Source organism: Strix uralensis, chromosome 13, assembly GCF_047716275.1.
Source record: "Strix uralensis isolate ZFMK-TIS-50842 chromosome 13, bStrUra1, whole genome shotgun sequence".
Classification (NCBI taxonomy): Eukaryota; Metazoa; Chordata; class Aves; order Strigiformes; family Strigidae; genus Strix; species Strix uralensis.
The window spans coordinates 20,084,057-20,101,467 of record NC_133984.1 but is presented as its reverse complement, the minus strand read 5'-3'; the positions used below and the strand labels follow the sequence as shown (position 1 = coordinate 20,101,467).

Here is a 17,411-nt window from a genome sequence, read left to right as displayed (position 1 = left end):
TGCCTTCCATGAAAGATAAATGACAGTATCCTATTTGAATGATGGGATCACTCACATAAGTGAGAAACACAAGACCTTACCAGCTGCTTAAAAATATCACTTTTCACTAGTTGCACAGAGAGAAGAAATATTCCTGCTTCAGCCATATTTAAAAGGTACATAAATTGACAGGTAGATAAACAGAGAGAACTGTCTCAGGTAATTATCACTGCAATTGAAGTCAGACTACTAGTAAACCTGAATAATTTAGCACTTAATCTCTGAATATTGCTGTAGTAATTATTTTCTATTGCTGATGTTCTCACAAAAAGGTTAATTTCAAATTGTAACTATTGGTTTTGGAAAAAAAAATCCTATGTAAAATGACATTGCCTTTACTACAAATCTTAAAAGAGCTCGAGATCTTAAGAAATTTCAAATTAATGAACTGACTGACAGATAAATTTATGCTTAAACTGTTTAAAAAAGTCATTAAAAATCCGCAAAAAACTGTGAAATAATCTATAATCAACAGAAAAATTGTTTAAAATCCTCCTAAACATCTTCCGATATTCTAACAAGTTGTTTAATACAACCACATTGCTAACCACTGACTAGGAATACATGCCTCAATAATAAAATGAAGAGATGCCGATGTGAGCAGGTGATTTATTCTGCAGTAACTGTTACTATGCTCTTTATTGATAAAGCTTCATCTGCATTGTTTCAGCTGGTCATCTTCTAAAATGTACTTGCGAGACAATGTTACTGGGAAGGTTTCCTCCTCCTTCCTTTTGAGAATGATTCACCCCTTGTGGTCTGTGCGGGAGATAAATCATTTCCATAGCACAATTAGAATTTCAAACTCTACTGAAGTCTATAAGAAAAACCCAACGACTTCCGTGTATTTCAAATACTATTACTTAAATATGTATGGATGTTGGAGATCATATACAGTGACCTTTTATCCATCCCAGATTGTAAACCTACTGTAAAATAACGGGTTGTTTTTTCCATCCCCCCTCCTTTTTAAAGAAACAATAAAACTGTACATTAAAAGACAGGAAGGACATTACTGAGTTACAAAAGAATGCCCCCTTTGTCAATAATTTGTAAATGTAAACAAAAAAGTTCAAGTAGAAAAGCAAACAAGTGTGCCGCTGCTTCAAATATGTTTTCTCACCCCATGGGGTCAGGGTAAAGTTCTTTAAAAACGTGTCTTCATGGTGGTCATGAAGCATCTCAAGAGTCTTGATCTTCACTACCAAATATCACTGGTGAAGCTAAGCTCCTTTGCTGATAAAGGCAGCAACGGGTTGTTCCTGTGAAACTCCTGGGGATCCTTCACGGTATTGTTAAGAGGTAGCTGTCCATTCAGTAGTGTCAAAGGTATGTTACAGTATGTGTGATGGTTGCTTATGGAAGCTATTGGCAATGTCGCTGCTGCCACATCGTATTCATATCCTCTGCAATAATGTCTCATTTGCACAGAGTCTGCTTGATGGTAATCAGTTAAATCAGCCCGCGATTCTACCAACGTGGCAGAAGTGCCTGTGACGGCAAGAGAAGGTACAGTCTGGAGGTCTCCAAAAAGGCCCTGCTCTGCAGAATCCAGGACCTGATGGCGAGACACCACCTCCTTTTTCTTCCCTGGCATTTCAAAGACTAGGCGCTTCCAAAACTTAGAATTCAGTTTGCTGCTCTTTGGTCCTTTCCACTTGACCACTGAGAGAAGTTTGATGGTGTGCTTTAAAGATTCCACTTCGTGATAATTCACTTTCCCTTTTAATTCAGTACACTCAATCAAAATAACTTTGATTTCTCCACTGACTAGCATGTTATGGAGTCTGTTTTCCATCTCAAAAATACTCCATCCTCTCCTGAGAACATAGTCTGGAGTTAACACGATAATGAGTCTTCTGCTTTGTTCAACACATCTTGTGAGATCTTCAATGTAGGCTACAAATTATAGAAAGAGAGAAAGAGTAAAGAATGAAGAAGTCTATTGTATCAAAACATCAGGCTTGCAATCAAGTATAACAAAATCCTACAGCTTACTGATCCACACCATTTAAGAGAAGGGGCATTTCACAGTATACTTCAACAAAAACAGAATTGTGTACCACAACATATTTCTATTTATGGAGTACATGTAGAAAACTCCTTAATAATACCCTCCATCCTTTACTGTTTTTCTCCATTCATCTCAACAGAAAGACATGTACATAATTTCCTCACTGTGTAGATGCATTAGTGACTAAAAATACACAGTCCACTTACTGAAAAAATATAGGTCAAAATCAGTGTAAAGCTTGTGTAAATTTTAACATTAACGCTGATTATGATAAACATTGCATTGAGGGAAGCACACTCTGTGAAGCAGTTCTTGTGTTTCAGATGCAAGGACATGAGGGTGCTGCAGGGTGTATGAACTGTAACTTGCAAGAGCTCAAAACCAAATCAACCCTCACCACATGCAGAACTCGTGCTATTGCATAGAAGCATCATGGTAGCTCTTTCTTCTTTAGGTACTGACCACAAAAGCACAGTAACATTCTTTGTGGCCCAATGGTCTGCTTTAATATCATAAACCTGTGCTTCTATGTACCCCAAGGTATTAACAGAAACTTCAGAAGTGACAGGAACAAGTGGAAAATTTAAACATATTGGAGGCGTTTATTTGTTGAGACATCAGTGACAAAGAAGATAGTATTCTTTTATTCATGCATGCCAAGTAGTTGCAAACGATCGGTGTAAGCAGAAATGCCAGCCCCATCATTAGCTCCATGACGTCAGCTTATTGAACTACAAAATATTCTTGAAGTTGGACTTGGATCCCTGAGTTTCACTTGTCGCAGGGATGGTAGGGAAGAGAAGCCAATTACACTGGTCTGACATGGAACAGGATGGGAAAGAGATCTACTTACAGACCTGATCCAAAACCCATTCAAATGAACAGACTCCCAACGAATTTCAATGGGTTTTGGGTCAAGACCAGAAAAATGAAATCACTTGGAAAAAAACCACTAAGGTCAGAAAAGTGTTCATTGATTGCATAGCATTACGGTTGCAAGCTTAGAGACAGGATACAATTTATTTTTTTTAAACTACATGAACCTCTTGACCATGCTACTCAGAATGTGCCGCCTGACAACAGAGGAGAAGCATGTATTATAAATGAAGACTTGGACACAAGAGCTGCACAGAACAGATCTTTACTCAGCACAGGGCAGGGCCTCTCTTACACACACTGCCCTCTAGTAGGAACAACAATTACAAATAACATCATTAATCAACATCTGTTACTGCAAGACTCATTTTTATAGTCCCAGGCACCGTACCACAGCATGCTTATTCACACCACTTCCAGTAAATAGCTACAAAATAGGCCAACAGGAACATTCTAAAATAGCTTATTTTCATGAGACTGAAGGCATAGTTAGCATCAAATCTGCCTTTACCAGTGTTTTATTTCACCACTTAGCAGCAAGAATAATTTCTTTCACAAATGGAAAAAAGAGGCAATTGCAAACATCCCACAGACACACAAAAATTTAAGACATACACATACATTACAAATGTCTATGCAACAATCCTGACTTTTAGTTAATGTTTTATGACTCTTTAATCATGCAGCATTTACAGGTTTTTTTTTTTCCTTAAAGTATTTTATGAGGAAAACCCCCACATTGCTCTGTGTAAAATAGTTACTCATTAATGAAAAAAATTCAACATTAAAATCCATGGGAGAGGCAACGAAGAGGGGAGAGAATCAGCAACAATGAGAAAATGATAAGCAGAACTGGTGAAACAAAACTTAAGGAAAGGTAGAAATGTTCAATACAATGGAAAGAGATTATCCCAATGTATCAACAGCTCAGACTCTTCATTTTCTTCCTTTCTTTCTGCTCCCAAAAAGAAAGAATTTAGGTGGGAAGCTTCATCATTAGAGGTTGAATCTGCAAGATACAGTAAAACAACAAACTATCATGCATCTTTCCTGAGAAATATTCACTCCTCCTTCAAACAACTCAGAGCACTGCTATGTACAAGACAATTCTCTGCTGGACACAATACTGGTCAGTACCACATATCCAGGCTAGTGCTGAGCACAGCCGTGCATAACCTATGTGCATCCAATTAAAAAAAAACCAACCCAAAACCAACAAAACAAATGAAAAATCACTCCACTTTCATCTCTTCAGAGGCAATAATTTCAATAGCAATAACCCAGCAATAATCCATTATACCATCTCAATCAAAAACTCACCAGACTTTGCTTTAGTCAAACAGGGAACGAGGTGGGAAGAAGACAGGAAAAATTCCCTATTTTCTCAGATAGATACTTCTCCCCTCTGTGCCTCTCCCACACTTTGGCATGCCCACCTTACTGGATATTGCAACAAGTTAGAGCTCCTTCTACAGATGACTAAACAGACACCTTCACAAATGACAGCTACGTGCTCCTTCAAATTCCAAGTTTGCAGCTGGTTCACTGATAGACATGGCCACTGTACAGGGGGTCTGTTGGTGCACTGAGGATAAAATGCACTGTATTACAGGAAACTGGAAACCCAAATGAAATGGCAAACACATTTTCCAGCCATCTGGTCCAGAAGTACTTAGTACTCCCAATAACTTCAGTTTGGGACTACTACTAAAGGTAGGTGACAACTTCCCTGGAGCATGTGGTTCCATTGGGTGCACTCTACAGTATGTCCAGCGTGTACAACTGAAACATTTCTGTGGGGAAAAGGATGGGGGGACAGATTCCTGTCTGTGGAAACTCAAGCTTTATTTTTTCCAGTGGTACCAGATAGACTTATGCAACCTATGAGTTGCTAAATCACCGCCTCTCCTTTCACTTCAGAATGTGAGACTGCTTAAAATAGTGCAGGTTCCGTTGTCTGTCTTAAGTGTTCAGTCCATTGGAAGGTATTAAATCCAAGCAATCTATATTGCAATGTAGGATGGAGAAAGGGTTGTTCCACCTTTCCAGTGAGCTAAGAAGTATTGTCAGGCAATGGCTCTGTTTCAAGAAAAAAACTGAGCAGGGATTTCAGGAATGACATCACCAACTAGGATCAACTGTAAGATTCCAGACCAACATATTTCCATCAGATAAGTATCATTTTGCTGAAACTTCACTTTCGCTGCAGGAGGTGTCAACTTCAATGACATTTCATTGTGAGGGGAGAAAAAAAATTGTCTGGACAAAATTGGTATGGAATTATTAATTTTTATTTCCCAAAGATTGTATTTTATCATAAACTAGAATGTAAAAATAAAATGTCAACGTTAGAATTAACCCACTTGATTTTATTGAAAAAGAACATTTTCTATTTTGACCCTTTTTTCCCCCCTTGAAACACCATTTTGCAATATGGCACAAAAACTGTTTTCAAAACGTTTGCATTTCCCATAGGTCAAAAAAATTAGAATTATGAGTAGCTCTATCAGTAACTTACTTGCATCATGTCCAATGCAATGCCCAAGGAGGTATGGACAGCGAGAACTTTTAGACCCATAAACACACAGTTTTTGCATGGTTGCCCTTTAGCAATGAAGACCCATCACCTGACAGCAAATACGTGCTCACCAAGCATTGTCAACACGTAACGATGCTGAACTGTAGTTTGAAGCACTGAAGAAGTCCAGGACATGCATCCCATCTGCAATTAAATCATGCATAACTGCCTACTGAATCTTGAATGAGCTATGCTAACCACAGGCTGGAAGGAAACCCAGACAGTCTAATACACAAGCAGACTAAGAGCAAGGAAATGAATGAAGAGCATGGACACAGAGTTGCTTACACAGTGAAATGACTGACTAACCGGATTCAGATGATTTGCAGAAGCAGTTAAGGGAGAGGGAAAGAACACCAGAAATCATATAAAGTCCGACAGTTATTTTTGGGAAGCATGGTCCGCAGCACCACAAGAACCAAAGAGTACCTACCAACAATCCCATACGGGCTGCTTTCTGGCGCTCTGAAAATAACCAGCCTTTCTGCGTTTGGCAATGTGACTATCACTTGAGAAAGTTATTTATAGAAGAATAATTCAGTCCTGGTTTCCTAACTGAATAGTTCCCAAACCAAACTCTGATTACTTGATTATAACAAAAAATGATTGCATGTCTTGCTTTTCCTATCTGTTGTTTCTGCTAGCTCGGAGCAGAACAGCAATGCAGCTGGAACTGCTGAAGCACAGAGTGGAGTGATGGCCCCTCCCCAGAGAGCGCCCAATCCCAGTATAAGCTAAGGGACAGCCAATGAGTTCAACATAAAGAAACAAATAATGGAGATCAGCATGACACACTGCCCTCCCAGTCTACCACTCCCTTAGCCATTGTCAGACTCATGGCAAAGGAAGGAGGGATTAAGGAGAAGGAGAAGATGGCAGCTCTGGGGATGTCTCCTTGCAGACTGAAGTGTCCGAAATGGGTGTTTTTGGTGAAATTGTTTTGGTGATAGATGTTGGGATCAAAATTCTGGATATTTAGAATCAAAGATACAGGGTAGAAGGGGGCTCTGGAGGTCTCCAAGTCAATACCCTGACTGAGGCAGGACCAGCTAAGATTGCTCAGGGCTTTGTCCAGTACAGTTTTGAAGACCTTCAAGGTTGGAGGTTTCTTCTCAGTGTCTCTGGGTTCTGTTCCAGTGTCTGATCACTCTCATGGTGAGGAAAATTTTCCAAATGTTTAAATGGAATTTTCAGTGTTGCAACTTGCACCTGTGGCCTCTTGCTCAACAACTGTGCACCTCTGAGAAGAGTCTGTCTCCATCTTTTTGCTTTCCACTAGAAAGACAACAATAAGATTCCTCTTTGGCTTTGTATTTGTTGGCCTTTTCTTCAAGAAATACAGTACTTTTGGGCTTTCCTCTTACACTGTGTACTCCAGCTCCCTGACCACCCTGGTGGCCTTCAGTGTGCTGTTACACGGTAGCCAGCCTTTCTGGCTTTTGTTCATATTTCTTCCACTTTCAACTGTTATTTGTCTGAATCCCATGCCTGGCATTAAATCTAAGATTCATACAGAGTAGACAACCAGGGACTTCTGAAAGGATTTTTTGGAGCTGGGTACTCTGTTCCCATTCCACATAAATAGTGTCCCATACCTAATTAAGGCTCCTTGGGAACGCCAGGCACGCAGTCCATCTGGGCTTTCTTCATCCAGGAACCCAGGATTCACCAGGCAAAAAACCACACAGATGGGCAGACAAAACTACAAAGTGCCCGAACTGCAATACTGACTGTTGGGTGCTTTTTATCACATGCCTTAGGCACTCCCCTGTTGTGCTGGCAACCTCTCGTTTTTCAGGAAAAAGCAAAGATTTTTATTCTATCACCATTGTTCTTTTCAGTGCCTGATCTCTATACCCTGGGCAGAGCTGGAGTGAATTGTTGGTGTTTTTTCGATCCTGTCAAGATCAAATACACATATGCTTAGAGAGCAACTAGATGATGCTCTAACAGATTTGTATTGCTGGTATTAAAAATCCAACTTGACAGTTTTGACCTCTTCACTTTCAGGGTTTAAAATTATGTGCAGAAACCATGTGAGAAAAATATCTTCCTCTGATGTAATCCCAATTTTAAAAGAGTCAAGTGCAAATAGATCTTGCTCCTGTAGACCCATCATCCTTAGCAAGACAGAAAATGGCTCAAGTAAAAACATAACTATTCCTATTTTTCCCTCCAACTATTCAGTCTCCTCAGGTCTCCTAACACTGAATTAAAAAGCTCACAGGGCTTGAGAATGTTTGCTGTGGGAAAGGGTTTGTTAAAAAACCCTGAAAACTAATAGGGTGGGAAAAAATGATAACTGCTAAGAAACTTTAGTAACAATTGCACTGTATCTTAGGAGCTCACAGTCTCCTTATACAGGCTAACATGTTCAATTATCCCTTAGTTACCTAGGCAGAAAGGTGTATGTGCTGTCAGCTTTGACAGAATGAAGAACACTCACTCTGTTAAGACCAAAGAATATTCTTTAAGAAAGAATAGCTGCTATAGTACTTCCTATAACACGCAACTCAAATCCTGGGTAACAAACTTGGTCTTGCTTACACAGCACATTGGATGTCGTGTCGCCCCTCTCATCTTCCAGCCTGCACGGCCACGTGGGCTTCTGTATGAGCAAGAGCAGGGAAGCCGTGGTTGCTTGAGTCCCTTTTCCACCTCAGCAGGGTGGGGAGCTGGGTCCATCTGTGCTGCTCTCAGGCAGCACCAAGAGTCATCGCAAAGATCCTTGCTGGTCACTGTGTGGGGGGCAGCACTGAGGCCCTTGGCATCAGTCACAGTGGTCCTCCCACTAGGACAAAATGCTCCACTGAGATCAAAGATTTGTATCCTGGCAGGGCACAGAAACCAACACCTCCTGCAAAACATGACTCAGCCCCATCTGACCTGAACTCTGGATGCCAGGGATCTGCTCCCCAACAGTGAAGAAGTGGCCTCAGTCCCCACAGCCATCACCTCTGTCCTCCCAGGGACAGCAACAGTCGCTCCATGGGCATCCCTGAAACAGAGGGTCCTCAGCGCAGAGCCGAAACGCAGAGCTCGGGTGTGCGGTGTGAAGGAACTCGCTGCCGGGTGTGCGTGGCCCAGCTAAGGCACATTGGCTGTAATCTCTCCCTCAGCTGCACAGGGACATGCAGAGCCTATCAGAGCTTTTTCCCAGAGGTTAGAGATGAACCAGCTGGACAAAAACATAATCAAACTCGTCCCTGAGTTTTTCTGGAGTCAGCTTTTTAGTTTGTTCAGAGAAGTGTGCAAGAAAGTTAATGAAATACTCTTTAACAAATCTATTTTTTGCTTGCTCTCCAATCCAAGTAGCAGCTGTTACGTATTGCCTCATGCCAGGAAAGAAGTGTAATAATGCACACCCTCCTGTGGCAGCACCTTAAAATTGCAGAGATTATATGAAACAATCAGCCTTACAAAACACACCTTATTTGCTGTTCTAGTGGAATGACACACATTTAAGTACACAAGATATAGAAGGAAACACATCAGAACGGAGAGTGGAAAAGCATTACATTACACTGAAAGTCATTTACACCAAAAGACGAGGAAATGCAGTACATGTGAGAAGAGGTTATTTCCTAAAATAAAAAAAGACAACTGTGATCGAGCCCCCATTTTTCTATAGAAATCTACCCAGAAGAACTATATATTTTGTCTTATCTGCCGCTTTTTGAGAGAGTCACTCTAAAATATGTTTTGTTTACCTCTGAAGTTTCTAGCAGGTCCGTACCACGTCACACACTGCTCTCTTCACTAAGCACTGCAAGTCCTTGTAAGACTGGTGAGCGTTAGGCAGAACACAGCCACATTCCACTTCTCCAGCGCACACAGAGAGCTTACAAATACAGGAGTCTGAGTCTTCCCTCTTTCCCTATCACCTCTCCCTCCCTCTTGCCCCCTCAAAATAAAGTGCCTTTCCCCATATCTTTTTCAAAGCTAAAGCATGCAAATCGCACTCGTTTCAGTACCACATTTTATTCTGCATTGTCATTATGTCTGATTAAGCATTCTTGAATCTCCATGTGTTAGAATCAGGCCCTTTCATAACACTGAAGAAGTGAGTTTGAGAGGAAAAAAAGAGGTATTAAATTTGTGAATGTTCATAAATGAGAACTGACATTTTCAGGTACCCTACATTTTCAGGAGAGGTTTAATGAATACCCAAAGTGATGACAAGTATTTGCTGAGTGTCTGACTGACAAAAATAGACAAAAATAAAAAACCATGCTGGCTGGTACAGCAGTTGGAAAGAAGAATCTCATTTCAGATTAATCTGTGCTTCAGTATAGTTATCATTGAAGGGCTAGCTTTAAACTCTTTAATTCACTTGTATAACAGCTATGTATAACTCTGCTATACTGTTGGATATGAAACAACTATTTACAACAGTTCTGTCATTTTTAACACAAAAAGATGTATTTTCTCTTAATAATATCTAAAAACTCAGTAGTATCTGCTTGTACTGTCAGAAATAAGCAGGCTATGAGCCAAGTCCCCTTTCTGAAACATGTCACTAAGGGAGTAAAACTCACACCTTGCAGGGGTAGGGCAAAAGGAGTAAGGGAAGCAGCTCTAATCTAGGAGCTGCCAATGCACATGATAAATTCAAGTCACAACATGGGACTTTGCACGATCTCTGACTCCTCTTTCTCAGTGGTACAGGATTCAGAGCTCTGTTTCCAGCTCCCTCAAATGTCAGAGAAGTAGGCTCCAACTTCTGGGGCAGGCACTGGGGTTTGGCAGCAGCAAGGCAGCAGTTTCAAGACTTTTGGCAGGCAAGTTGCTAATGCAGCCATGTTCTAGCTGTTTCATGTTTGGGGACATCTGCTCCAGCACAGCCATTGCTTTGTTTTCTTGTTCATATTTCCTATACAGTAGCATATACAGAGAGAAGTTCACATTCTCTTCTAATATTTTTCATGGAAGTGATTTGCAGACAGGATTAATTTTAAAAGCTTATTTCTCACATGGGTAGCATTTCAAATAAATGTGGTATTAAAGCAAACATACTGTGCATTAAAAATTCATCAACATGATGCCTATGATTCATGGTCTTTTTTGACTTATCCAGAAATTAATCTGGAAGAAGAGATGCCATAACCACAGCTAGGAGGGCATTAACTGTTGGTACAGACATCCAAAGGTGCTGCTGAATCTTCAGACATGGTAGCAAAGCTGATTTGAAATGGACAACTGTATTTCACTGTCAGTATGGAAAACAGGATCGGATCACTGGGCTGTACATAGTCCTCTGCAGAATTAGTATTACTTACACAGTAACAACACTGCTCAGAAGTGCAACACTTGGTCAAAACTCTAATGGAAAAAATGCACCTATACCATTAACTGGAAAACTACTGTAGCTATTTATGAGACTTCAAAGTTAGGAAAAAACCCAAAAGACAATGGGAAAGATGATTTTTACTTGTAAAGCTGCTGTAGACAAATAATTACTGGAAAAAAATAATAATCCCATTTTCAGTGATAAAACAGAGACTACAACATCTTTTTTGGAAGTTTCCTGCTTAGCTACCTTTGTCTGATGTAGAGATTTTGGACTACAGTATTGCTTGCAGCGCTGCAGCCTTCCCTGTAGGAAGGTCCAGCTCCTACCTCCACTAAAATCAATGGTGGTTTCCTCTGATTTCAGTGGTGCAGGAACAAGCTCTAACCTAGAGCTCAAATTTGCAGTACTGAGGAAACTTTTCCAATCCTTACAACCACTTCAGAAAGACACATCAGAGAGAACTAAAACTGAAAGGTCAGAAATACTTACTTCCACTAGGGATCAGGTCCCTATCTGGAATGAAGAGTTTATATCCATAGTGCTTTTCTAGAACATCTGGCAGAATTTCAAGTGCAAACTGCTCCTCTTCATTATTATCACAATCTAATGCATCAGGATCCACTTTGGTGTATGAAAGATAAGCATCATATTCCTTGTTGTCTGTAAGAAAACAAATTCATGTTCAGCCTTCTGTTTGCAAGAGCACTATAAAGACTACAGGAAAGTACTAGGAAATCATATTATTCCTTGAAATGATCAAGCATTTCCCAACAAAATGGGAGCTTTTCACAGGAACATAAAATCTGGCTTCCACAGAGAAACATTTCAGATCCAGGCAAAGGATATCCTTTCAGTTTTCTTCTGCATATTGAGCTAGTTAATAACTCTGCTTCATCTGAAAAGACCATGGGCAAAATTCCGATACAAATCTAAAGCTGGAACTTTTTATTTTAATCCTGTACATATTGCTGATGGAAATCTTTCAACTCCTATACCTCAGGAGTGCTATGATTCTGTGAAAGTTTTGAGCTTGGAGAAGTTTTTGAGGCTCAAAAGTTTGGAAAGTTTTGAGCAAAGAAAACTTGCACAAATAGTTGTGAGAAAACACATGACTTGACTCCAGTGAATACTGATTATGCAGAAAACAATGACAAATGCAACCAGTACAAAGCATTTTTTCAGAAAATCTTGTTGTTTTTAAAACCAGTATCATAATTTTAGAGGTCACTTGATCCAGAACATTTTAAATACTTGGGGCTCACAGTATGAGAGAGAAGTAACTCCAAGAGCAAACGGGGCGCAGGGGCAGACTTGTCCCTCCATTCTGCTTGTAGCTCAGGGGTGGAGGAAAAGCCTCGTCAAAAGGTGGAGGCAGGCAGAGGGTGACAGAGGGGACACAGGCAAAGCCACATGAGGACAGCGGGGCTGCAACACAGTGGTTTGGCTAGAAAGGACAACACACCTCCTCCTCCTCCTCCTGCACAGTGCTGGGGCTTGTCTCCAGCTCTCTGCATCTGAAACACGGAGCTAAGAGCTGGCCACTGTGCCAGGAACACTGTGTGGCACCACTATCATGCTTGGGATCCACGCTGGGATCAGACTGCCTTAGTGCCATTTCTCTTTGCTATTCCTCTGCAGTAATGGAAAATAATATATTGAAAAAGTCAACCTTCAGTAATTCAGTCTCCAGGGAAGAGCACAGCTGCCATTATTTACAGAAAACGAAAAATCAAATAGTTAATGTTGTGAGGACAAAACTGCATGAATGGAAGATTGCTGAGTACCAATTATCCATAAAGAATAGCGCACATGAAAGATGATTAAAGCAGTTAAGAATCATCAATATATTCTGATAAAAAGAAAAAATAGCTTATCATAATACAATACATTCCTTGATGACCTTGAATATGATGGTTACTTTCTCATAATTCTTGACACATAGCCAGACCCGCAAGGGTCAGAGCTGCAGACAAAGCATGTGAATAATTATACAATTGTAAAAGGCAATTTGCCTAGTTTCACCATAGCTGTATGGGAGGATGTCCACCTGGCTTGCTGATACTTCTCTGAAATCAACAGCATACAAAAATAGTAGTTACTGATGGAAAGATGACAGAAGAACAAACAGCAAAGAAATAAAGGCCAGTTGGCTTTGGAAGCCTGTCCAAAACCTGCTACACTGTCCGTAATGAAGCCTGCCAAAATCCTTTAAGAGAAGCCAGCCACCAAGTGATCCGGGAGGCAAACATCCCTGCAAACATTTGAGAGCTCTGCAAAGGCAGCAAAGCAAACCCCAGAGCACTGACATGCCTGGCTATAAAGCAGCCTGAAAGCCATGCACGGATTGTGTGCAAGCAGTCCCCGAGCTTCCTGCCCCTTCCAGCTCTGTGGGTACAACTGCCCTCTCCAGTCACCTCTATTCACAACACAAGTAAGCAAGACGTAGACAGAACCAGTTCCTCCAGGCTCCTGTGAGTCTGTACGCTTGTGTTACATCTCTACAGCCTCTTCACAAGCTGCACATACACAGGACATAGCAGAAGGACCTATCCATGCTTGCCCACTCTGTGTGCTCTGGATGCAGCACTGTTTGGAGCTGTTTTCTAAATGGCTTCCCTTAATCCTCAGTATCATTTTCTCTAAAAACAATGCTATGCACCACACAGGAAGTGAATGCATCCAACATTGCTTATACAGGTTATTTTTAGAAACAGGAACAAAGCAAATCTGTTGAGTTCCAAATCTTCCATTTTAAAGAAATACATGTATAAATAGAAAATGACCCTGCAATTGCATTGATACAGCTGACCGCTCATGGGAGCTCTGTATGTTCCCACTATAGCCTACATAAGTAGAAAGAAACATCCCCATATATGCTTTGACTTCAGTAACATTCTGCCTCCATCTTTTATTCTGCAGGATCAGAATGAGACACAAAGCTGCAATAGTTCTTAAATCATGCACTGGAAAAATAAAAGGTTGTTTTCAGAATTAACATGCACGCAAAATCCCCTATGTTCTCATGGGGCTTCCTCTAAACAACTAGAAAATAATACTGTTTCATAAATTAAAAAGTGATTGAACTAAGGAAGTTACATGACTAAAAACGCAGCAGCTTCACACTGAAAACATGAGATAAATGAATCGAAGCAATCCGGAAAAGTTACCGCTTCGGGTCACTTTTTGTTGGTGTGAACCAGGGATGTTATGTTCATATAATCCCAAGGTGTTAGACACATAATCTCACCCTTCACTTTCTCCTAGGTATCACTATAAATACTGTGCAGTGTTGTACAGTATGAAAAAAGCATAATTTTAGGTTTTCCCACTTACACATGAAGATTGAGAAAGAGGAAGTTTTCTACCTCTATTCCTGCTATTTATCATTCCACATTCTAAAATCCCCTGGATGTCACTCCACCCCTTCCCCAAAACTTCTGTGGATTTCACTGTAGTGAAACATTTTCACACCACATCTATCCAGTGTTAAAACAGAAACATTTATTATTTTGATAACAGTAATGCTGACTGCAGAAAGTAACATGTCTGTGCAACTGCACATTGCTTTGGTACAATAGGGGTAATGTGTTTCCTGCCCTTTTTTTCAAACACATTATTGTTTCTAGATATACCATTCCAGACTGCCTACATGACTCATAAGTGTTGCAGTGGGCTATGAAAAGTACCTGTACTTGAATACTGTACTTCAGATCTTTTACAGATACTAGTTACATGCAAATTAAGAGCATATTAATTATGTTATAATAGAAGTGTTAAGAATATAATAATAGGATTTAAAGCACTTGGATTTAGTTTACCAGGGTTTACTCCAGCTTCACAGGAGCAGAAATGTTCTATATTCAGGAGAATTAAAGCTTCAATTTAAAAATACATGTTTAGCTTCAGGCACCAAACAGAATACGTGCTAGTGAGAGGGAAGTGGGGGGAAGAACACTGAAAAACAACCTAGTTTATTCCTAAATATACTCTCCAGACAAGCTGTACATTTCCACTAAGTTGTTTACAGTCTCCCAATTAACTGAGGTAACTAGTTAGCCTCAATAACAATCGCCTCTCACTAGTTACTGAAGTTATCTGGCAGCCTGAAGACAGTTCAGTGGAAATGTTTAATGAAAAATACCTGGTGAAGGGGCCGCCCACATACAGCATGGATCTCAGGAGAAGTGATCCTGGGCATATGCAGCACTGGGACACATGAACATGAAGAGTTCTCCTGAGGAATTGGTTCACAAATGACATTCAAGCTTCTACAAGACTCATGAACAATTCTTCTGACTGCCATTTGCTTGTGGCATGGCCCGGTGACATTTCAGTGAAAAGACTCATGGATTTCAGGGGGATCTGGGAGAAAGTCCTAGGGCTTTACATTGTTGGGTGCCTAGTAGTTTGAACTTAAACAGGCAGCAGGTATCTTTTGGGATTCATTTCAGTCTAGAAGTTTCATCACTTTGGATCTTTGAAATATATCCATAGCATATATTGAGTTTCCTGAGCAACTGCTTACCATCAGCTGCTTCGTCTCCTCCAAAGTTCTGTCTGTAGAACAGCATTAACTCTATGTTGTAGCACTTATAGATGGTCACGAGCAAAATAAGCAGAAGAAGGATGGCTCCCAGTCCGCCAGCAAGCTCTATTTTGTAGATCAAATCTAAAATTAGCAAGGAAAGACAAAAAGGTTATGATCTTTCCGAGCTTTATTTGCTCTAATCCACTGTACAACTCCACATAAAATTGTGCAGCCTCCAATTATAACCACTGAAACACTGAGGATGCCTAATTTTTTTGTTCATTATCTATTACTTAACTTTACCCATTTACTCCATCTACTGCCCATTTGAAATCACCATCCAGAATGCAATTGAGTCTATAATCATAATTCTTCTACAACGGAATTATGTAGTGATTTTATGCAGAGGATCAATCACTTTTAACGAGCTTGTGGAGTTTGAAACTTCTGTATTGGCAGAGTGCATCAAATACTATATGCAGCACATGAGAACAGATATACTAGATGTATTGTACCCCATTTGGGAGGCTCTAGTGCCCCAAAATTATTAAAATTTTGTTTTATATTTGTGAAACCAGTATATAAGCTGATGTGAGCTGCCAAGCTAGGACTTCAGCTGAATCACTGGAGAATGAATTGAGTATCCAGAATGCCCAAGATAACATGAGAAGTCAGGAGCACACATCAGGCTGCTAACAAACACTTTGTTTGAGTTGTGACGGCTACTAACGGAGTTCTTACGTATTTGTTTAGTACACTTTAATGGGAACTAGTGCTAATTAAAATTTCCTACTGGGATGCTTTTGTTAGGAAACATCACAAGCAGTCTGCCTCAAAGAACTTCACAAATTCATCCAAACACAATTATCCACCTTTTACAGCTGGGGAAACAGAGGCATAGAAAAGTGAAGCAACATGTTCATGGTCATTCAGCAAACCCATGCCAGAATAGGATAAAAAACCTTGAATACCAGTCCAGTGCTCATGTAAGACACAAACTTTAACAGTATTGCTCTTTAGCCCGAAATGTCCTCTGAACACAATATTGATCATAACACCACTTGACATATTACTTAGCCATAAAACATGAAAGATGACAATCTGGCAACAGTGATCTCTAACAGCCTATATTAGTTTAGGTAAGATCTCATGAAGATGCTGTGATAAATACAATGTGAAGATGTAAAAACTGTAATACAGGCAATACAAAGTTTTTGTGATCTTTACACTTCTAAAACTCAGGTCAGAAAAAATTACTGGTATGTCATTTGTGCCATTTTCAAGATAAAAAGCAAATTAGTTGTGTATTTTGGGGTTATTCTTGACTTGCCATGCCTTGTATTTCAATAATTAACATCAGATGCCAAGCTATTCCCAGTTTACAGTATCTCTGATATCTGTCTGGTAAGAAGTCATGGACTAATAGATGGAAAAAGTCTATTGTAATAGCTATTTAACCTCTCTAAGAATACAGGGAATTCATGGGACTTTTATTACAGTGCATGATAAAGTTAGCATATGCTCTGGGAATAACTCTGGTCAAATGGAGAACAGAGTTGGTTAAAATCACTTTTCAGGGAAAAAACTACTTTTTTTTTGTTGTACTGAATCTTTTTTTCTAGAAAAGTGAGATGATGGCAAAGCTGACACCTTGGAAGGAGAGAAAATGCTGAGCCTTGATGACCTGCAGCCCACACAGGGTCACAGACCTGTGTCCACTTTTGGGGGAATGGCAGGGTATCGAGCAAAACCACAAAATCCAGCTCAAAAGGCAGAACTGATCTGCTTTTTATGTCCTGTATTTATCCTGCTGCCCCATAAACTCTCCTAGAGTCCAGACATAAGGAGGCAGAAAGCCTTGGCTTTTAGGCTCCTTATTTCTATTCCATGTGGAGGCAATGGAGAAAACCCCATAATACTCCAGATCTTAGTCTCTGACTCTGATTAATGCCGTACTCCTCGAGTGGTCCTCACTGAGGCCAGTAGGGAAGGCAGCACCCCCAACATTAGGAAAGGAGATGAATCTGGGCTTTGTGCTAGAACAGTGACTAAAAATTAGTAAATAATAATATCCTGATAGTTT

The 17,411-nt window shown here is 40.2% G+C and overlaps 1 protein-coding gene across 2 annotated transcripts in view; it reads right to left on the bottom strand.

Moving 5' to 3' along the window:
- Window positions 1-324: 324 nt before the first annotated feature.
- The window catches only part of IL1RAPL2 (interleukin 1 receptor accessory protein like 2), a 393,067-nt gene continuing 375,980 nt past the window's right edge, over window positions 325-17,411 (bottom strand). The window contains exons 9-11 of one of the 2 annotated variants that reach the window (XM_074882430.1): window positions 15,326-15,469; window positions 11,290-11,460; window positions 325-1,938 (exon numbers count right to left, since the gene is read on the bottom strand). In XM_074882430.1, the coding sequence (XP_074738531.1) occupies window positions 1,241-1,938; window positions 11,290-11,460; window positions 15,326-15,469 (1,013 nt within the window). In that variant the 3' untranslated portion in view covers window positions 325-1,240. The remainder of the gene's footprint in view (window positions 1,939-11,289; window positions 11,461-15,325; window positions 15,470-17,411) is intronic. The other variant, XM_074882431.1, reaches the window with a different exon arrangement.